Source organism: Squalius cephalus (assembly GCF_949319135.1).
Source record: "Squalius cephalus genome assembly, chromosome: 13".
Classification (NCBI taxonomy): domain Eukaryota; kingdom Metazoa; phylum Chordata; class Actinopteri; order Cypriniformes; family Leuciscidae; genus Squalius; species Squalius cephalus.
The window spans coordinates 13648064-13671285 of record NC_137134.1 but is presented as its reverse complement, the minus strand read 5'-3'; the positions used below and the strand labels follow the sequence as shown (position 1 = coordinate 13671285).

The following is a 23222-nucleotide window of genomic DNA, read 5'->3' as shown; positions in this document are numbered from 1 at the left end:
CCTGCTTCAATGACCATGGTATCACTGTGTAATTACTGTGTGATTTCATGTAATATTCTAATTTTCTGGGATTTTGATTTCGTGGGTTTCGTAAGCTGTAAGCCATAATCATCAAAATTATAACAAATAAAGGCTTGAAATATCTCACTTTGCACGTAATGAGTCTATAAAATATTTTAGTTTCACCTGTTAAGTTGAATTCTTGAAATAAATCAACTTTTTGATGATATTCTAATTTTATGACCAGCACCTGTAGATCATAACCCATAATTCCATGTAATCTAATGGTGCGTTCAGATCTTTCTTTTTCTAGAAATGGTTTCTGTCATTTAGGTATTTATCACGCTTTCTTTTTTTATCAAGTTTAAGTGTTCGTTTTTTAAATAAGTTGTTCAACAAACAATTGCTCCACAGGTGCGATGTCCAGCAAAAATGACTGCCCATTTCTCCGGGTGTGTTTATGGTGTGCATTGTGTGTGTGTGTGTGTGTGTGTGTGTGTATGTGTTCACTAATCACTACTCCTAATGTGTGTGCACTAAATAGATGGGTTAAATACAGAGGACAAATTCCGAATACCAAATCATGAATATCACTACATTTAAATGCAAGCAAAACTGAAATAATCTGGTTTGGGGCCCCAACATTTCTCAGATTTGGGCAATTTTGAAGACTTTCTGAAGACTTTCTAAAATTTGATCAACAAATTCTGAGGTCAAATACTGTTTCTTTTACCTGAGACACAAAGCAAAGGTTAAACCATTTTTTTTTTATCTAGTAATTTTGGGAAGATTATGCTTTCATCTCTGTTAGACTAGATTATTGTAATTCACTGGTTACCAATTAAATATAGTATTGATTTTAAAATATTGATTCTAGTTTATGAAGCATTACACACAACTTAGCAACTTCATATTTGGAACATCCTCTTCATAAACCACCAAGGACTCTAAGTTTGTCAAGTCAGATGATTTTAGACGTTCCCAGGATCAGATTAAAATTGAGTGGTGATCGGGCACTATATAGGGGATAGGGAATGATTCAGACGGTGTAAATATGCTTTCCATTGGGGTGAATGAAGCCTGATTTCAGGTTAGTTTCAATCGAACCGCCACAGTGATCAAACAGTCAGCTCCGGTCCAGAGACACAATAGCACAGAGAGGATCATATGATTGAGTCACCGCAGACCACAAAACATATCTGAATTCTGCATTTTCCGCTTTGCATTTCCATGGTTTGCATTTCCCAATGTCTTTTGCATTTCGATGTTTTGCATTTCTCCATGACTTTTTTTGTCATTGACCTTATCATTTATTGTCATGTTAAGGCAGCTCCTGAGCTGATACATCTATCAGTTACAGATACATCTTATCTAGGAAGTCTTAAGAGTTTCTGTGTTGTTTTGAAGATCCTTTTATGTAGGCCTATTGCACACATTGATTTAAAGCTTATACTTCAAATACATGTCAGGTGACCCTCTTTCATATTCATCCTGGTATTTCAGCTGAACTGTTTTTATTTGGGTCATATTTTATTAAAACAACACCAATAATAGATAGCACATTCTACCAAGTACTTGTCATTTTAAAATGTAAACTGGTATGGCTTGTCGTTCCTGTAATAGTTAAAATTAGTTTTCATCAGGTGGATTCTGCTCCTCCCATTACAACTATAAGCTCTTTATTTCCTCATCACCTGTATACAGATTCTGGCAAGAGCAGACATCTCTTTAACAGAGAGAAGACGAGAAAAAAGGCAGGTCACTGTCAAGCCAAATTTTTTTTTTAGATTGTGGCAAAGGCAAAAAGTACCTTAAGGTAAGTCACATCTCATCTACTTTATTTTCCTTGGCAGAGAGCAGCAATTCATTTATTTAGATTTCTTCTGTATTTATCTGCAGATAATACATTTTACAGGGAACCGAAAAAAACAACAACAACAAAAAAACAACTGTGTTTTTTTAAGTTCTTTATTTTAATTTTACTTTTATTCTTTACTATTTTTAAACATTTGAAGGTCACTATGAGGAATTTGATGAACAAGACACTCCCAAAATGGAATCTTAAAAACTGAATTCCTGTGATGCTTCTTTTTTTTTTTCTGAAAGACAAGATGGCGAAAAGAAAGAATGTGTATGCTGCGTGAACTCAAAAAACAAAACAAAAGAGGAGCTGGATCCAAATGCAATTTTATAGTTTGGGACCAGGGGACCAGGGGACCAGGGGACCAGGGGACCAGGGGACCAGGGGACCAGGGGACCAGGGGACCAGGGGACCAGGGGACCAGGGGACCAGGGGACCAGGGGACCAGGGGACCAGGGGACCAGGGGACCAGGGGACCAGGGGACCTACATCCACCAAAGGACAACACCAGACAAAGAACATGAGAAACACTTGGGTATAAATACACTCAAGGGGAGATTGGCAAACAAGACACACCTGGGAACAATCAGGAACTAATCAATAAGAAAAACTACAAAGGACTACAAAACCTGGCACAGAACAGGAAATAATATAAAAGTCCACACAAGACTGGAATCATGACAGAATGTGGCATTTCAAGGCAAGATTTCATATGAGGAAAATAACTACATGAAACTGTATTTCAATATTTTCCCCTCAAAGTCAACTCAAGAAGGATTTATTCCATCTTCAGCAACCAAGCAGTTCTTCATCAAAGGTGTGTCTTAGTTGTATTATATTTGCTCAATCTTATTCAGTAATATGTACCTGTCCCAAAACTATAGCAATGAAAAACTAACCAGGTAAGAGCAGTGATGTTTATAAATAAAAAATCATAAAATAAATTTCAGAGTAGTCAGAAAAATTAGCCAGTTTAAAGTGACCTCTTGGGATCAAATACCGTTTGGGGAGTATTGTGTAGATGAAAAGACAACATTACATAAAAAATATATAAAAACAATAGGGTATTAATGGTAAACCAAATTTCTAGCTTGTCAAAAAAGATAAAATTAGCTGATACTTTTATCTTAGCCACCTGAAAACGTCACATTACATATACGCATGCGTATGCGCCATGCGTCTCTCACTGCCACGTCGACTGTATGTGAACTACACGTGGCGCTTACTCGGATAGTTACGTAAATTTAGTATTAGATATACATTTCTATACATTTTAATTTGGCTGGTTACTATATAAAAGCAAAACATCATGGGACACAGGTATGTTTTAGTGAATTTTGAGAAAGTAGAATGGAAGCAATATTTTTAAAAATATGATTTTTGGACCACATATAGCACAAATTATATTCATTACAGATAAATATGAGATTAATATCCAGTGCAAGTAGATAGTTACAGCAGTTTTTAGAAAACAGATAGTTTAGAAGGTTTGATGTAATACGGAATACGGTCTAGCTTTAGGTTAGGCCGGAGACAGAGGACGGCACAATTGGGTGTGGATCAAATAAATTGCTACTTGTTGTACTATGCTTTTACTAATTAATTTCTTATTAGTATACATTTTAAGTAAAAAGCTCATATTGGGTCTATGTTAGTGCACGTGCTTTATTCAAACTACAGTGCTAGACAAGCTGCTGTTAATCAACATTTGTTGCTGTGAAAGAAAAGATGGTGATGTTGATGAAACTTTGATAGTATTTACAGTATTTAGAATGTCACAGAAGAATGTTACTGAATGGAGAGAAGTACATGATTCATTGTTGTCTAGATCCAGTTCCTTTGCCATGATTGTGAATACTGGAGAGAAGGTGTGGGAGAAGATATTTCTCAAATATAAAGGCAAAAGTAGGTTAGCATGCTGTTGATATCATTTTATCTTCTTTTTCTACAGTTGGTACATCATCTCAGTGTTTCTGCTGTATATCGCAGGTGAGAGATTAAAATTTTTAAATGAACCTTCATGTCACGTGCAGAAGCCAAACAGTGTTTTTGCTTCTTTTTTTTTTAGGTTCCTTCTCTTCTTCAGAGGACACAGTTTGGGGTTTTATTGGAGACTCTGTTCTCTTGTCATGTTCGATCCCTGAAAGTGAGCATCAGGATAAAATATTTAAAATTGAAGATTTTAATGTACACTGGAGAGACGATGAAGGCAATAAAGTGTTTGACATAATTGGCAACAAAACAGTTGAAGTCCAGAGCCCACAGTACAAGAACAGAGTTGAAACATTCCCTGATGAGCAAAAGAAAGGCAATGTCTCCATCAAACTCAACGGTCTTCAAATAACTGATGCAAGGAAGTATACCTGTTACATCACAGGGCCATCTCAATATCAAACTGACATAGAGCTTCAAGTCAAAGGTGTGTATAATCTGAAGATTTTCAAAGTAAAAACTGAAATTATGAATTAAGTTAGTGACTGGTCAAACTAATGTTACACACTTTATCGTTGTTGTTGTTTTGTCTCACAGATAGACCAATAGGAAGAGGGAACCATGAAGGATTACATCGAGAACTGACACTAACTGTGTCTTTGTTAATCAGTTTTTCCTTATCCTTTTATTTTTTAGTGTAGAGTTCAGATCTCTTCAATCAGCCCATGTTGGAAATAGTTTTGCTCGGTTACTGTACTTAAGTACAATTTTCAAGTATCTGCACATTAAGTATTGTCATCCCTTTAACAAACATTTCAGAAAGTAACATGTTGGTCCTCTGTATTTTAATCTGATTCTGATCAGAACTGAACTGATAGTGTTAAAGGTGACTGAAGTGAATGTTAAAGGCGCTGCCTCCTCTCATAATAATACAGATTTAATTAATTTTAATCATGAACAACTTGACAGTCATCGATGTTTGTAAACGGATGAGACTTGTAACAATTTCAGTGTCATTGTCAATGTGTGCAGTTAAAACCGTACAATATTAACCCTATAATAAACATGACAATCTGTTATGTATCAGGGCACGTTTACACAACAACGATGTACTGAAAATGATGTACTAAACGGGGGGATGGAATAATAAGCACAATGGGAGTGTTTTAGCAGTGACAATATCATAAATGTAAAGTATATGTAATGCAAAAAATAAATAAACTTGTAGGCCTACACCAGAAAATATTTGGGGTACTGCCTTTGACTAACCGTGATGTTCTTTAAAATGATCAGTTATGTACATTATGATTTATTATAATTAAGGTGGTTTGATTTAAAAGTGCAAATTGAACTATATATGTCAAAAAAATACCAAATGGCACTATATCAAGTAGTGATATATGATCCATACATATATATAAGGTGCACTAAGACAGTAGTAGTTTCTACAAATGCATTAAAACGTATAAGAACATGTCAGTGGCTTGGAAAAAAAAGAGTAGTCGCCATGCTGACCATCTGAACATACTTTATCCCCTATTATTGGACAATTTCTGTTGTGGAACATGCAGACTGATGGAGGATGAAACTGCAGGTGGAAGACGAAATGAAATGAGGATGGGTCATTTATTCCTGAACACAAGACATTAAAGAGTTACAAAACTAAGAAAATGAAGGTTTCACATGGTACTATCAAAACATGTGCCTGATATTGTGACATCATCTATTTCAGATCAACCCGCCTCTAAGTGACATGTAAAACACAGATTGGTCCCTAAACATGTCAATCAGACAGCCTTGTCTTATATAATTGACCTTTAGTTTCATTAGAAATTCTTAGAAGTCAAATGTTAAGCAATTTTATTTTGTAAAACTAGTAAAAAAACATCAACAGACAGAACACATTTACATGCACTATTCCAGGCAGAATATTGTTACACAGCTTAAATTTTGAGATGTTTACATGACAAATGTTTGAATAAGTTAAATACATTTAAAAAAAAAAAAATAAAAATAAATAAATAATTTCATTTAATAAATACAATAAAGCTAGTCCAACAGAATTGCAGTAAACTGTTGTAGTTACAACCTGTAAATAATTATGTAAACAACTCAACTAGTATCGCACAACAAAAACACTGCATCACGTCAAATCTTTAAGATTACTGAAAAACGCAAACGATTGACCTCGTCAGGGTAGATGCCATATTTTAATTTATGTGAATGGACACTGTTAAGTGTTAATTAATGGCATTAATGCCAAACATTTATTGGTTTTATCCACTGGAAATGTTCTGTATGTTTTGCAAGCCGAATGGCGGAAACTAAAGTGCAGTAAACAGACTGTTTTTATTGCATCTGCCTAGAGTAACATCTATAACATGTCAGATATGTTGTTTGTGCGTCTAAATGTTTATCAAAATTACATATTGATGAACTACTGCATATGAAATGTAATTTTGTGGTTCTTACTCTGGTCCAGCGAGAGCATAGTAGGATATAGTCCTAATTCAACAGATATCGTTTTCGTTTTTTGACTCTGTCATAATATTGCAAAAAGCTGATCCCTGCAAAAGTGTGTGCTTTCTGTTATATTGCCCACAATCACCACTCACACAACCAGATCAGAATAGTCCCAGCGAAGAAAGGAATTAACAGAGATACAATCCTCTCTGCTTTGGATTCAACGCCACGGTTTGAGCCTGGCTTCTCTTGGATTCCCATTGGTCCCTCTAAAACACAAAAACAATGAAAGAAGAATGAAAAAAACTGTAGCATGTAGGGCTAGTACTGACTCACAGTGTGGACGATCATTAGTGAATGCACTAAAACTCCAGAGGAGAAGTGTGTGACGTCTGTGCCAAAAGCAACAACACCAAACGAAAGTGCAAGAATGATCGTTTTCAAACATTCCAAATAAAAAATTCCCCAAATTATCGGAAGGTACACGGACCATTTTGTTTGCCAAACTGGTGATTTTGTTTTAGAATTTATTTTGTCAGATTTGTTATTTTGTTTTAAAAGTTGTTATTTTGTTTGTCAGACTGGTTATTTTGTTTTATTTTTTGGTCAAATTTGTTTCTTTTTTTATATTAATTTGTTATTTAGTTTATAGTCTGTTATTTTGTTTGTCAGACTGGTTATTTTGTTTTATTTTTTGGGTCATTTTTTTTTTTTTTTGTTATATTAATTTATTATTTAGTTTATAGTCTGTTATTTTGTTTGCCAGACTGGTTATTTTGTTTTAGAATTTATTTTGTCAGATTTGTTATTTTGTTTTAAAAGTTGTTATTTTGTTTGTCAGACTGGTTATTTTGTTTTATTTTTTGGTCAAATTTGTTTCTTTTTTTATATTAATTTGTTATTTAGTTTATAGTCTGTTATTTTGTTTGTCAGACTGGTTATTTTGTTTTATTTTTTGGGTCATTTTTTTTTTTTTTTGTTATATTAATTTATTATTTAGTTTATAGTCTGTTATTTTGTTTGCCAGACTGGTTATTTTGTTTTAGAATTTATTTTGTCAGATTTGTTATTTTGTTTTAAAAGTTGTTATTTTGTTTGTCAGACTGGTTATTTTGTTTTATATTTTGGGTCAAATTTGTTTTTTTTTGTTATATTAATTTATTATTTAGTTTATAGTCTGTTATTTTGTTTGTCAGACTGGTTATTTTGTTTTATTTTTTGGTCAAATTTTTTTATATTAATTTGTTATTTAGTTTATAGTCTGTTATTTTGTTTGTCAGACTGGTTATTTTGTTTGACTTTTGTCAAATTTGTCATTTTGTTATATTAGTTTGTTTTTTTTGTTTATAGTTTATTTTCTTTGTCAAACAGATTTTTTATGTATTATGTCAGGCTGGTTATTTTGTTTGTTAAATCAGTTTTTTGTGTGTTTTTGAGATTTAGTCATTTTTTTTTTCAAAATTGTTTTATTTTTTGGTCTCAGACATGCTGTGTTGAACTTCTCGGTCACAGTACACTTCCTCCTCACTTAACAGCTTATTTATTTTATTTATTATAAGTGCCACCAAACCTCAGGGTTTACATTCCGGACGTAAACCTACGAACAGCTTACTGTACGGTTGTCTTAGCACATTAAACTGGGATAAGAGAAAATATTATATCATGGGAAAAAATACACACTAGCCACACTTAAATCCCAATTACTGATATTTAACATCAAGAATTTTAAGAGCTAATAATGGCAACCAATTCATCGCACCTTTGACTTGAAGTACTGTGCATGTTTGATGAGAACTAAATTCGGGGAGGAAGCAGCAGTACGACCCTGCATCAACTTTCTGAACTTTCCTAAGTTTGAGGGAGAAGTTTCCTTTTGAATATTCTGCAGGAAAACTTTCAGCTCTGCTTTTGTACGCTGGGTCCTGCTCCTTAGTCGATCCTACGCCATCTTGTATGTCATAAACATTCTTGCTGTCCTGATATCTCCAGTATGCAGTAAATATTGTAGGTTGCCGGGGAGAACGACACGGAAAAACTGTAGAATCTCCGATAAAAACCTGAATGGTTTTATCCACAGATGCTGAAACAAAAGCAGAGGCAGACCATGAACATGTGAATGTTTACTTCCAAGCTGATTCAAATAAATATCAGCAATATTATGTGCTTACCTTCGTTCAAAACTAGTATAAAGAAACAGAGGAGCAACACACTGCAAAAACAAACACAAAGAGGTTTGTCATACAGAAACAGTAAACTGTGATAACTACTATTCCCAATATTAAAGATATGCCTCAGGGTACTAGTTAGAAACATCTTTTCCTGAGGGGACCGAGACTTCAACAACAGGTGTCGCAGAGACACAGAGGTCAACAAAACGTCATTTGCGATGACAAAAGTGGGTGATGAAACCTCAAGTAGTGCAGTTTACATTGACAGGCGGCTTTTGTAGAAGTGTGAATATATAGTTGTTTTGTGCAGAAATTCTGTGTCAGTGTGACAGTAATAGGCTACATTTACACCAATGGTAATGAACAGTGTATTTAGATAATTTAAAATCTTTTAAACCATATTCTTGCATTATACAATATGTTACATTTCTTACATTAATCAATGTATGAATTGATCTGAAATTAGGTGCAACAGGTACAGTTTGACCTCAGATATAATAATACACATACACATAGCCTAAACTATATCAACACATCATGCAATATGAGTTATATAATACAAACATAAATATATTCGATGACATTTGATGTACTTTAATTTAGTTTTCATGAATTCCAGATTGTTTATGTTTAAGTAGCCTGGCAAGCTAATTATTTGAAATAACAGCTAAGTTAATGTAGACATATCTGCGCAAACAGACGGACCATTTTTGAACGTACAAATTGGAAATTAGATTTCTCCGTTGCTGGGAATATTTAGGACACGTTATCATCGTAAATGTAGGAATATTTACAGATATACCGACTGAAGCAGCTAGCACAAAGCCTCTAGTCTAACGGTAGCTATATCGTTACACTGCGCCTTTGTTATGAAGGCCAGAGGATAAAGATGTATACTGCGACACGACGACAATTTCAGCACAACGTACCTTTTAAACATGATGTACAAATTTATAAAAAATGCCAACATATAGTTATTTGACAAATTAAAACTGAAATTTAACGGTGAAGCTTATCTCAGTTTGCATCTTACAACGAAGCGCAACTGCGTGCGCAGTGCAAGTGCGCATGCTCTCACTAGTTGGCTTTGTTATTCTCATCTCTTTATTTTTTTTTAATATATATATTAATACATATATCTATTGTCGAGTAAAATAAATAATACACATTATATGAATAAAATATATAAATTATACTGTATAACTTTTGTATACAATATTTGTATAACACCATTGGTGTGTTTGTTATGTTTGTTTCATTTTCGAATACATAGCCTATCTTTAATTTAAAGAGCTTACCTTAATCTAAAATAAAAATCATATGAGCCACACACTGCAAAAACGAACAATAAAATCAATAACACTAGGTATTTCCAAAAAGACGTCTCCATATTATAGTAGTTAAATTTGTTAGCCTATACGCTACAATTGATATGGACATGGAACATATTAGTCAATGCTGCTTTTTGTCATGATCTTAAGCAATGTTATTTAGTTTGGTATAATCTTCAGATTTGTTTGAATGTTATTGCATTAGAAACAAACCCTGACAAACAAATAATGCTTGATTCTGTTCAGCCAGCAGATGGCGCAATCACGATTCCGATTATTTACCCGCCACAACTTTCAACTGCAGAAGAAGAAGAAGAAGAAGACTCGGGAAAAACGTCGGACATAAACAGAAAGAGGGATGCTCACTTCTTAGTGCACTTATTGCTATTCTGCTGACCAGAATGAGTTATCAGTGCCTTTATCCGTTCATAGCCCATGCCTGATATTTATAGAGCGAGTCTCAGACAGGTGTGTGCTGTAAGTATGGCATTTATGAAGCTTATAAGACCAATATCAGCTCAGATGTGCAATATTAATGGCCCTGGAGTTGAACAGCCAATGCTAAAAGCTTAAACTGTTTGATATTAATCACGTTCATGATATCTAGAGGTTCTAGACACTTATATTATCAAAATGATATAAGATTAGCTCGTGCATGGTGTGTTATACTCGAATCTGTGTTTGATTAGTGACTAGCAGTTTTGGTTGTCAGGTGGGCATATAAACATCTAAACAGTCTTATAACGTTAACGTTAAATCTCAACCCCGTGCGAATGAGGGATTTCAGGATGTTTAAGGTTACTGGATTGCTCTGATATATTGGACAGGTTTGGTCACTGTTGTTTACGTACAGATGAAGTACACTAGCCTAATTAATAATAATAATAATAATAATAATAATTATGGAAGACAGAAAGATCAAACAGTGATTACAAACCTGAGCTACTTGGAAAGACTTCAATTTTGCATATAAATTTGGTTTGTAAAAATAAAGAAGGAACTTAAAATATTCAGGCTGCTAATATCACAATTATTATTATTATCATCATCAATAGTTTGCACTTAGAACACTCAGTACCTTTTTAAAGATCAAACTGCAAAGTATGTGTAAATTGCAGCAGCATATCTGTATATTTATATTTAAGAACTTCTTTTATTTGTAAAACTTAAATTTGTTTTTATTTTAGAAAGTGATTCATAGTAATATTGGACTGTAATAGTATTAATCATAATGTTAAACAATATCAAGTATAATTTGAGTTCAGAGGAACACATTTTTGGTTTAGTGTTAAAAAAAACAAGTCTGGGAAACACTAAGGAAATAAATTTAAATATTTAAATACTTATCAGGGTCTTAAAAAGTCTTAATCCGCATAAATCAAGGTCTTAAAATCGAGCAGAAAGCCTTAAATTCATAAAGTCATGGCATTAAATGTTGCTTGTGCTGCAAACATTTTTTATCTTCTTCAGTGTTTTTGGCTTATTTTCCAATACAGACATCCTTAAATCCCGATACATATACTTGAGATGCAAAATGAAGATACGAAGTCTTGTTTTCTGAGAAATGTTTCAAAATGAAGCGAGTTTATGCTTAAATCAAGTACAAATATCTTTCAGTGGGATATGACCTTTTTTAACAATATTGGCAGATGTTTGTTCTTATTTTAATCATAAACTCACTTCATTTTGATCAATTTCACAGAATTTGATTCTCAAGTAAATGTATTTTGAATTATGAATCTTTAGACATTTGTACTGGAACCATTTTTTATTGTTATTTTTTTGCAGGCACTCTAAAAGTTATGGCTATTTCCATATTCTAGTGGAATATTCTATTGTAAAATGAATTAAAAAGTAATGGAGATTTGTTGGAAGTTTGTTAACTCATTGTGTGCTTCCTAGACATTTGCATTTTGAGAATTGTTCAATTTTTCTTTAAATTCTTCAATTTATTCCTTAAATGTTCTTTAGGCTACTTGTTCTTAAAAAAAAGTCTTACATTTAAAACCTGCAGAAACCCTGTTTATACAAATTATACATCTGTTATGGTGTATAAAGTTGATTTATTATGGTGTAAAAGTGAACTGAGTTTACAAATACATTCTGACTTGAAAATCCTATCAATTATTGAATTTTTGCAGATGGATGTCCCGTTCAGAATCCCCAAAAAGAAGCAGCCGTCAGATTCATGCAGTCTTGACATGCAGTCTCCACTGTCTCGACTGCAGGACAGCAACACGCACAAGGTAATGCTAACATCATATACACTAATAGACAAATGTCCATATAAATGTGTTCTCCATTTACAGTCTCATCTGAGAGAATAGATAAGCTCCTATAAGTCAATGCAAATACTGTAGTTTAATGTAAATCCACTCCTTTTGCTCTTCAAACATTTCTCGTTCCACAGATGCAATGGGGTTCAGCCACTCTTAATGGAAGAACGCTTCATAAATCCAGTTCTAATGGAAATAAGCTGTCAAAAGACGGACAGAGGAGTGAATCTGTGAGGTAAGACTTCAGATAAACCATCACTAGATGGAGCTGTTTATTTACTTTGAGACTGATGTTTGCTGAGAACAGCTGAGCCGAAAGATTTGAAACAATCCCTAACAGTAAGTATTAGACCTAGGTTTGCAACTTTTAAGTAGTCATACTTTACATACATTATAACAAGGAAGGATATGAGCCACATTTAAAGAGCAAAATCTCATTATCAGTTGCATAACAGCTCATTTTATTTATATTTGTGTCCCATCAGGCCATCCCTCAGCGGTGAGAGACCGGATCTTTCACCTGACGCACGGACGCCAGGCCGCGTCACGCGCGCCTGCTCGGATAACCTTCCCAAAGGATCCACACGTGGACTGTTTAGTTTTAAAATGAACAAACAGGCAATAAAAATCAGCCCTGTTCGAGCTAACGGGACGCCTAATAAGTTGTCCGAGAAGACCGGTTTCAGACCCCAATGTCAAACTCCCACCACAGGGAGAGACTTCCCAGGAAATAGCAGGTGAGAATCTGAACCATGGTGTGGCGGTTAGTGCACATGGTCCAGAGAAGGAGATAATGGTATGATCTAGTGGGTTTTATAACATCTATGTGTATGTGTCTCAGTTGGAGACCCAAAAGAGCGTCGGATACTCTTCTCTGCCATGATGAGAACCATTCGGGGGCGTCTGAAAGCTCCTTCAAGATTCGCAGAGGTACATCCCTGTGTTATTTTAGCATCACTAATATATTATTGTAGTATTTCATAATATTTTGAATTTGTTTTTATTTCAATTTTGTTTTTGTTTTTTTGTCAAATTGGTTTTATTATCTCCCCCCCCCCCCCCAATTTTAATTTTAGTAATTTTTTGTGCTGTCAAATCGATTAGTCACGATTAATCGGATCTAACATAAAAGTTTTTGTTTACGTAATATATGTTTGTATATGTATTATTATATTATACACACACACACACCCATAGATATATATAAAAATAATATATATAAACACATAATGTTATGTAGAAGACAACCTTTATGTCATATGTGATTAATCGATTTGACAGCACTAGTAATTTTACTTAATTTTACTAAGCAACTTAAACTAAATGAAAATTTGAAATGTTGCTTTTGAAACTAACTGAAATATTGCTTACAAAAAGTATATTTTATTTTATTTCTGTTCATTTATTTCAATTAACATTAATGTTTTTTCTTTTAGCTTTAGGGGCTGTTTACATGACACCGTTTTCAGCTAAAAACGGAAAACTTTTTATTGCGTTTGTGCCGTTCATTTACCCGACAATGCCGTTTTGGGGGCCTGAAAAGTTTTGCAAACAGGTTTTAAAGTGCAAGTTTTTGAAAACAATACCGTTACTGTCTCCGTGTAAACTACAAAAATGTGTATTTGTGCAAATGGTGATGTCATGCACTGGTATTAGGTGTTCGGTCTATTGGTGTGTAGTGTTTCTTTACAAAGTAACATTGCCATCTACTGGCCTGGCAGCAACATACAGTGTTTTTAGTCGTTTTCACGGATCCTTTTTATCGTTTTAACAATATTGTTGTCTGTACGCAAAAACACAAAGAAAAAACTTTTCATTTTTAGTGCATCGTTGTCGTGTAAACATACCCTTTGTTAACGATAATAAGATCGATACATCTTCGCAAGCGCTGTATGGCAGTGCAAAATGCTTTTAGGCTTCTAATGAACGAGCAAAACCATTTTGTTTTGTAAGGTTTCTCTTCTCACCTGTCGGGTTAATTCGGTTTTACTCTTTTCTTGGATTCACATTCAGTCTAGATTTCTCAATCCAGATTTCACTCTCTCTTTTCCACTTTTTGAACAATTATTTTACTATACATTTATTTATATTTTTTATTATAAAAAAATACACATTTACATTATTTATAAATAAATATGTAGTTAATTATATTTATATAAATATATAATATAAATGGTTTTTAAATATATACTTATATAATACAAGGTGTAGATTGCGTAAATAATATATATATACACTCACCTAAAGGATTATTAGGAACACCTGTTCAATTTCTCATTAATGCAATTATCTAATCAACCAATCACATGGCAGTTGCTTCAATGCATTTAGGGGTGTGGTCCTGGTCAAGACAATCTCCTGAACTCCAAACTGAATGTCAGAATGGGAAAGAAAGGTGATTTAAGCAATTTTGAGCGTGGCATGGTTGTTGGTGCCAGACGGGCCGGTCTGAGTATTTCACAATCTGCTCAGTTACTGGGATTTTCACGCACAACCATTTCTAGGGTTTACAAAGAATGGTGTGAAAAGGGAAAAACATCCAGTATGCGGCAATCTTGTGGGCGAAAATGCCTTGTTGATGCTAGAGGTCAGAGGAGAATGGGCCGACTGATTCAAGCTGATAGAAGAGCAACTTTGACTGAAATAACCACTCGTTACAACCGAGGTATGCAGCAAAGCATTTGTGAAGCCACAACACGCACAACCTTGAGGCGGATGGGCTACAACAGCAGAAGACCCCACCGGGTACCACTCATCTCCACTACAAATAGGAAAAAGAGGCTACAATTTGCACGAGCTCACCAAAATTGGACAGTTGAAGACAAAAAAACAGTTGGAAAAATGTTGCCTGGTCTGATGAGTCTCGATTTCTGTTGAGACATTCAGATGGTAGAGTCAGAATTTGGCGTAAACAGAATGAGAACATGGATCCATCATGCCTGGTTACCACTGTGCAGGCTGGTGGTGGTGGTGTAATGGTGTGGGGGATGTTTTCTTGGCACACTTTAGGCCAATAGTGCCAATTGGGCATCGTTTAAATGCCACGGCCTACCTGAGCATTGTTTCTGACCATGTCCATCCCTTTATGACCACCATGTACCCATCCTCTGATAGCTACTTCCAGCAGGATAATGCACCATGCTTCGTGCCCTGGATGTGCATCCCACAAATCTCCATCAACTGCAAGATGCTATCCTATCAATATGGGCCAACATTTCTAAAGAATGCTTTCAGCACCTTGTTGAATCAATGCCACGTAGAATTAAGGCAGTTCTGAAGGCGAAAGGGGGTCAAACACAGTATTAGTATGGTGTTCCTAATAATCCTTTAGGTGAGTGTATAGTTTAATAGTGTCCTATTAACATGCACAATTCTATCTTTTTTTATATAATGTTTATATAATTTATTAAATATTTTATTACTTACACCTTTTTATGACTTGGCAACCACTTTAGAACTGTGGCACAGAGTTTTTCACATGCACACCATAATCTTAAGAAAATATAAACATATATATATATATATATATATATAATAAAAGTAACCATAAATTAAAACTAAAATTGACCTATATACTGACTCTTGCCAAAAACACAAACATGATATAGCATGATTGTTCCTGCAAAATTCAGAAAGAGACTTTGGTTTCTCCCTAATGAGTTGGATCGTTAAACTAAATAAGCAGTTAAAGTAAACTGTAAACTTTGGCTGAGATATCTGATGTAGATTATCAAGAAGCTAATGAGGGAAAATGCTCAGTTTTGGGGCTTTACTAAGTCTCTGCATCTCTAAGTACCTTAATGATCAGCTTTGTCTTTCTCTTCTTTCCCTCCATTGTGCTTCAGGCGGTATGTTTAACATCTCGCAGCTGTCTCCTTTCCTTTGACCCTCCTTCACTGCCTGCTCTACATAATATTGGACGGCATCAGAGTTTTCCTGGCTTCGGATCGCTGATAAATAAACAAATGCTTAACTTTATGGATCTGTTAAAATGGTCTTGCTGCTCTCTTTCTTGCTGGCCCTCTCGCTTATACTCTGTCTAGTTCCACGTCTCTGGGGATTTTGGCGATTTAGCCCCGTTTCATGGCTGATGTGACCTCCACCAAGGTGGAGGAATGATATTTGCTCAATAAGGCCATTTTATATGTACTGGAGAGTGCGTAAAAGTCGTTAGGAGAAGGTTATGTGCTGCTTGTAAAGTCCTAGAATTTTCTTCTTCTTTTTTTTTATTTATTTAACCAAGTTCTCCATCATTCCATCTTGTTAGGCCTGGATCCGGGGCAACTGGAGGCATGTGGGCTTTTCCATGAGGATGAAGAAACGGAAGAGACACAAGGCAGTTCTCCGGCGAAAGAGACATCGCGGTCGTCTACTCCAGAGGACCTGGATCATGTCTCGCAGACTGACCGCAAATTAAAGCCCACAGGTTCTGTTTGTGGCGTCTCTGAGGTGAGATGGTGTTCTTGTCATTCAGTGAAAGCCAGTCAAGTCCAGACGTCAATAAAGTACATTTCTATGGTAAAGTCTTAGCTAGTGAATATTAATTAGAGACTGGTGTTGTTTACTGGAGCATCCAGTCATGTTACATAACCAGTAATCATGAATTAACCATTGTACCCAGGAAGGTTATGAAGCAAGCAACGTCAGTTTGAACTAATTTATATTTATGAGCCATTATTTTAACATAATACAGTTCATGGTAAAGCCGTAGCTCTTGAATATTAACCTGGACCACCCTGTGTGTTACCTAATTAATATTCATGAACCAAACCTTTACCATAATAGGACTTGTAAATATTAGTTGGTTCAAAGCAATGTTGCTACGTGAAAAATGAACTATGCCGCAGTCTTGGCTCTTAAATATAAATTAGGTTATCCTGAGGTTGCCTCGTAAATTTCCAGAAGTATGTAGATAACATTCTTGATTTAATCCTTTACCATAGTAAGGCTCGTAAATATTCCTCAGGTCATAACGTCCTTGGTACACTGGCGGTGAATTTACAAATCCTACCATGGAAAAGTCGACTAATAAATATTTATTAGGTCTGACATTACTTTTTAACCATCCTAGAGCGTCCAGAACAATGTATTGGGATATAAATGTAAATGAGGTCACAATGACCATCCAGTCATGTTACCTAATTAATATTCATGAAGCATACCTTCACCTTCACCTCTCATAAATATAAAATTAAGTCATACTGATGTGATGTTGCCTCAAAACCCTCCAGTCCTGTTACTTAATAGTCATGATCTGAGCCTTTACCATAGTAGGGCTTCTTAAATATTCATTAGCTTGTAATGGGAACTGATGGCAATATTACAAATCCTACTATGGCAAAGTCTTAAGTCATAAATATAAAAGAGATAGTTCTACCGTTCAAGTTGCTTTGTAGCCTTTCTGAAGCGTTCAGTCATGTTACCTATTAAATATTAAAATATGAGATATTTCAAAAGGAGCCTTTATGCCATCTGTAACCACTTTATTCTTTGTTGTCCCTTGTATTTTGACCCCAGAAAGCAGCAAGCAAAAACAAGAATGGAAATGTGTCGAATGAAGAATCTGTTTCCAAACCGTCCAATCATGAATCCAGCCTCCGTTCATGCCGCAACGTTCAGGAAGCTCAAACTAGGCGTCTCAGGTCCTCTGGAGAAAGAGCTACCACCTCTGTGCCTGTTAAAAAAAACCTGCTGATTTCCCCACCAGAGGCCAAGAGCAAAGACCCCTTTGGGTCTGTTTACTGCAACAGATTGAGGAGGAAGCCCCACGGTTTCTGCAAGACCTACAAGAGAACCAAGCCCAGCTCCACAGAGCCAAGTACGTTTGATTGTTTTTTCATTTGATTCTTTCCACAACTTCTCAAACATTGAGGGCAAACTAGCCTTATTTAAACTTTCTTACCCTCCAGGGTGCTGGGTAGTTCGTTTAACAGCTTTTGCGTGCTGTGTATGCCAGCTTACCCCATAAACACTTGAAAAAAGTGAACTTGCTTGCATTTGCCTTTAATGGAAGATGTTTTTCTTAAACACACTGATTGGCAGAGGCACCAGATTTGCTCTTGGAAACGGTCAGGAGGTCAAAATAACAACCAACTAGATATGTACATTTTCTAACAAAAATGTGAATGTTGCTTGCCTGTGCAAAACTCGTAACCACAGGGAGTTTCCAGAAGTTTGCTGTGAAATTGCTATGGTGATCTGGGTGGTTGCTTACTTGCCCAAGTCAAAAACTTCAAGTCTTCATGACATTTTAGACCCCAGATATGACTTGTGCCATCAAAGAACTTTAGGGGATTGTTGAAATTTATTGTAAGTAATAATAATAAATAAAAATAATAAAAAAATAAAGATACACCAAAATTACATTTATTCTGACAAATGCGATAAGCTAAAAACTAAAATCAATAAATGCTACAAGTAAATTTAGGCATCACAACATTATAATTTACATTATAAAAATGGATATTCATCTTGAGATTTGTTAAAGATTACATTTAACAGTGTTAATAAATTATTAGTGTTTCTAAAGATGAACTTAACTTAATCTAAATGTAAAAATAGAGGAAATTAACATGCACAATTACATTTCTGATTTTGATAGATTCTATAAAAAACATCTTGATTAAGAAATACAGATTGTATGTGTAAAGAGATGTGTAAACAGATTGTGAAACTGAATTAACCTGACAGGTAACAAAAGAAGCCTATTTCTGATAACCGATATTGTACAGATATATAGTGCATCCCTAAATAAATTAGTAAACTTCCACCAATGCACAGTGGAATCTGGATTTAGAAATGCAGATTAAGTGTGAACGTAAAAAAAGAGAGTGAAACTGAATTAACCCAATTTGTTAAAAAATTCTGTATTTTCCGAGACGGTCGGTCCCATTGTACTCGGAGGTGGCGTCAGTTCTGAGCTGTCATTGGATGAAGGATGAGCTTATAAAGATTAATGTCTTTAAGTGTGAGGTGTGCAGAATAGCAGCATTCACTCTCACAATCTAGATTACTACAATCCTGACCTCAAGTTCTGAGTAAAGCCCATTACACCTCTGTCTGCTAGAGAGGAGCGCAGATGCACCATCCTCCTCCTCATGATCAGCTAGGACTTGCTCTTTATCCCCTATTATGGTTGCCATTAAAGGAATAGTTCATCCAAAAAAACTTAATTATGCACCTTCACATTGTTCCAATTCTTCTGAAGTCTTAAGATAGCTTTGTTTGAGAAACAGCTTCATTCTTCACTGATAATCTTCTTTTCCAGTCTGGATCATAAAGTCAATGAGTTCATTCAGACTGGTTTTGTGAACCATATCAACTGATTCATTGAAAAGATCTGGCCTAAAATAATAATTTTTCTAATAAGTATAAAAAATAATAAATCCTTTTTCCATTGTTAAAAGCTTTAGTTCACATTCATTTTTTCCTCTAGTGATGATCTGACAAAGAGGATTCGATTGGATTGATTTGAATGGCTAACAAATGTCCACTTAGTTTGCAAATATGTCCAATATGAGCCATTTTTAATGTAGCAAAACCAGATGGGCAGCATTGAATTTGTTATTGTTTTCTGATGAATTGGTAGACAGGAAGAGGAAGGGAAGGAGGTGAAGGATGAAAAAAAAAAAGAGAGAGAGGATTACCCATGTCCCCGTTTCTCTCCCAAAGCCCATTATGGGACCCAGCCAAAGAGAAGCCTCTTCTACAGAGAAGAAGAGAAAAAGATAAATACATGGTCCACAATTAACACTCATCAAACGCCAAATGCAAGTAAAAATTGGCCGGTAACTTTCCAATTCAAAACATAATATTGAATTGTAAGAACACAGTGTAAAACCGATCATTCGACCCTCGATGATGTTAATCATGTGAACTTTTCAAATACGCATACAAACTGTTTACTGAAGGAAACATCTGTCAACACTCACATTTACCTCATTGGAAAATGTAGCATCAGAAGTTTATCTAGGAGGCCTGAAGTTTGTTTTTTTTGTCCTCCAGAACGTTTAGACACGTGCGGTGTGGTCCAGAAGTCTGAGACCACTGCTTCTATTCTTCATTCCTTCCTAATTTAATATAGTTTTCATCGCAAATTATATTATCTGCATATGATGTGCAAAACCTTTTGATTCGAGTTTCGAAGTGCTTCAATGGAAGCAAGAACACCTGACCTCTTGTTCAAGGGCATTTTAACACATAGTTCTGGTCCTTGCTTCTGATTGGTCAATCTCTTTCCCCTTCAGTCGTGCTGTCCAGCGATGATGAAGGAGCCGAGGAGATGAATGACGTCTCTGGAAGTTTGCAAGAGCAGCGGATCTCTGAGGGGATCAGGGACGCTCAGGTAACAGATAAAGAAAGATGTGTCCCTACTCAAGTTAATGACTGTATGTAACGGACATTTATTAATTTAGCACACCCTTCAAAGCTGATTGCAAAAGGCTCTATTTATTTTACAATTTATTTATGAATCAAATCCAACCGGGATGCTAAACAACAGTAATTTCCGGTGACATTTATTATTGATGCTCAACATTAAATAGGCCATATTTATACATAGACTTTTAACAACGAGTCTGGATTTTGCTTTTGAGCTCTACTAGAAGAGTTTTTCATGCTCGAATGTTCAAAAAACACATTGTTTTTCATATATTTGACATTGTTAAAGCACATCTCTTACCAGTCTGTCAGTAACGCTCTGTTTAGTTCCTGTCTCAATGAAGCCCCTCCTTCTGAAAAGCACAATGTGCTCCGATTGGTCGGCTGGACTAGTGTGTTGTGATTGGTCAACCGTTTTGAGCGTGTTTGGGGAAATGCCATTAAAGGAGAACTCCGGTCAATTTTAACATTGAGCTAATTTTTTTGTACATTTGGAGTGCTGTCAATACAGAGAACAACGACAAAAAACGGTGTTGCCTACACCGAGTTATTCTATTTTTAAAATTTGCACCCTGTTGACTTCAATAGGGCAAGTAGTAAGCCTGCTTTTTAGCCTCTTAACATCCTTTAAGTGTCATTACAAGTGCACAGAAAATGTGAGTGATTCCTTCCGAGTGAACACGGGTGGATCTGACTGCAGTAGATGTTAGAGATATTAATAAAAACGAAGTTAATTCAGCCAGCGCTCATACCTTTGTTTACATCCTGTTTTCGGTGGAACGCCATAGTAATCGATTGTCGAGTTCACGCGCGTGATAATTGGTAACTAAACCTATGCGCGTGAACTCGACAACCGATTACTATTAGGCCGGGAGCCAGGTCCACTCCTCAGGATGTTTTTGCTACCTTTTTTTCACTATTATTTCCTATTATCTTATACCTTGGGCCATCACAAGTTGATAATGACCACCCCCAACTCGGCCCCGTTTGGTCTCAGGGGCCAAAAAACACCCTTTTTGGAAAAAGCTTTTGGCGGAATGATGTAATTGTGAATATAAAGGTACTGCAGCTACATAAATGGCCATATAACCCTAAAATTTTGCATGGTGTATCCTGACACATAGGGGAAACTATCAGAAAAAGATTCTGGGCATTGCTGCCTTTTTTCTGTCAAATATCACCCTCAACATACCCCAAAAGACTAAAAAATGGCTGTCCGTCTGACAAAATGTCATCAAAAGTGATCATTTTCAAGCATTTTATTATATTCATCACTGCCTCAAATGTATATGAAAAACTTCCCAAGTTTATAAGCTTCAATTTAAGTCCAAGATGACCATTCTATCTAGAGTATTATAGCTGGTGTAACCAAAGTTCTCCACTGTACCTCAAATCGGAGAAAACAGTATTTTCAAGCATTACCATTCCTTACGGGTTCCATAAGTCCACAAAGTCCTCGCAACACAAGGAATAAAGATGACTCTAGTGTGTAGTCTTTTATCAAAAAACCTTCAATAGAGTAAACGTTAGTAACCTTCTGTACAGGTAAACATTCTTTACAGTCAAATGGCAAACTAAAATACAGCTCAAACATAAAATAGAAAACATATATTTGGTTATTAGATCTTTTTGCTGCTTATCCATGCTGTACTTTGATGACTGGTCATGTTAGTGTGTTGTATTAGTGTAGAATATAAACTCTTAATCATCATTTTCCTTATCTTCATCTATATTTATATGGATTTCATCAGTTTTTGGAGCCAAGCACTTCGATGTGTTCTACATACCTTCAAGGAGATTGTGAAACTGAGTGAGCTTCTTCTTCTTCGGACCTCTCCACACTGGTGCGGGTGACAGCACAGCAGCGCGAGTGGTCTTTATTCTCTCACTTTCTTTTTTTTTTGCTTTTGTTTTGACTTGAGCAAACAAAAGCTGTTCTCACAGCTGGTAAGGTGCGCTTGAGAGCACTCAAAGGCAAGGTGGTCGAGAACTTTGCCCAGCAGAAACTGGCTGAAAAGCAGACTGAGACCATCAAGCACATCCTGCTGCGGTGGTCAGCTGCTGCCTCCACCCCATTGCCCGCAGCCCCTCAGTCTGCTCGTCGCCGGGGCGGCCTTCTGTGTCTGCCCTCGCTCCCGCGCTGCAGCAGCAGCCTCCACCTAAGTGGAGCCAAGGAGCCAGTCGCAGGCAGGCAACCCCCTACCCATCCAGGCCCCTGCCAAGCAGGGCGGTAAAGCCAAGAGCAAGCAGCCCTAGGACGGGCGACCCGGAGATGGATTGGGCCATTCACTCCACTACAGTGAGAGCAGCCGATGCCCATGTCTTGCGAGCAGAGATCCCAGTCCTACTAGGACGCGATAGAGCCAGTCCCTCCAGCCGATAGGAGGTCAGGGCACTACAGTCCCTACTTTATTGTACCCAAGAAATGTGGTGGGTTCAAAATGCTCATGCAGAAACGCATTTTCGAATGCATCCATCCCCAAGATTGGTTTGCAGCGATCGACCTGAAGGGTCGACGTGTACTTTCATGTCTTGATTCTTCCTCGACACAGGCCATTTCTGCGCTTTGCGTTCGAGGGTCGAGCATATCAGTAGAAGGTCCTGCCCTTCTGGCTATCCCTGTCTCCCCGTGTCTTCACAAAAGTCACGGAGGGGACCCTTGTTTCCATGAGAGAACAGGGTGTGCACATCCTGAACTATTTCGACAACTGACTCATATTAGCACACTCTCGAGATCAGTTATGCAAACACAGGGACCTCGTGCTCAGGCACCTCAGTCAGTTGCGTCTTCCGGCCAACTGGGAGAAGAGCA

The 23222-nt window shown here is 36.2% G+C and overlaps 2 protein-coding genes and 1 long non-coding RNA gene across 6 annotated transcripts in view; 2 read left to right on the top strand and 1 right to left on the bottom strand.

Annotated features, from left to right (window-relative positions):
* Positions 1-1698: 1698 nt before the first annotated feature.
* Positions 1699-5558, top strand: LOC307169404. The gene is made up of 5 exons (XR_013823115.1): positions 1699-1816; positions 2107-2678; positions 3813-3850; positions 3930-4280; positions 4391-5558. It is a non-coding gene; the product is annotated as an uncharacterized lncRNA (long non-coding RNA).
* Positions 5559-5781: 223 nt separating this feature from the next.
* Positions 5782-9503, bottom strand: LOC307169390 (HERV-H LTR-associating protein 2). Its single transcript, XM_079890008.1, has 4 exons — positions 9354-9503; positions 8425-8465; positions 8016-8336; positions 5782-6525 (listed from the first exon to the last, which is right to left on the bottom strand). Exons 1-4 carry the CDS (start codon positions 9392-9394, stop codon positions 6398-6400), a joined length of 531 nt encoding a protein of 176 aa, XP_079746134.1. The 5' UTR covers positions 9395-9503; the 3' UTR covers positions 5782-6397.
* Positions 9504-10001: 498 nt separating this feature from the next.
* The window catches only part of senp7b (SUMO specific peptidase 7b), a 41035-nt gene continuing 27814 nt past the window's right edge, over positions 10002-23222 (top strand). For 2 of the 4 annotated variants that reach the window (XM_079889961.1, XM_079889959.1), the window contains exons 1-8: positions 10050-10232; positions 11897-12001; positions 12166-12266; positions 12517-12768; positions 12873-12961; positions 16299-16480; positions 17549-17849; positions 20278-20375. In XM_079889961.1, coding sequence (XP_079746087.1) covers positions 10191-10232; positions 11897-12001; positions 12166-12266; positions 12517-12768; positions 12873-12961; positions 16299-16480; positions 17549-17849; positions 20278-20375 — 1170 coding nt within the window. In that variant the 5' untranslated portion in view covers positions 10050-10190. Of the gene's footprint in view, positions 10233-11896; positions 12002-12165; positions 12267-12516; positions 12769-12872; positions 12962-16298; positions 16481-17548; positions 17850-20277; positions 20376-23222 lie in introns of all 4 variants that reach the window. The other 2 variants (XM_079889962.1, XM_079889960.1) reach the window with 2 other exon arrangements.

Bases quoted from the DNA above. Each gene is read 5' to 3' on its own strand.
- LOC307169390 (XM_079890008.1), bottom strand. From the start codon at position 9,394: ATGTTGGCATTTTTTATAAATTTGTACATCATGTTTAAAAG. The intron at 8,337-8,424 runs GTAAGCACATAA...CTTTTGTTTCAG, and splicing joins TATACTAGTTTTGAACGAAG to CATCTGTGGATAAAACCATT. The intron at 6,526-8,015 runs GTGCGATGAATT...TTTGTGTTTTAG, and splicing joins CACAGTACTTCAAGTCAAAG to AGGGACCAATGGGAATCCAA.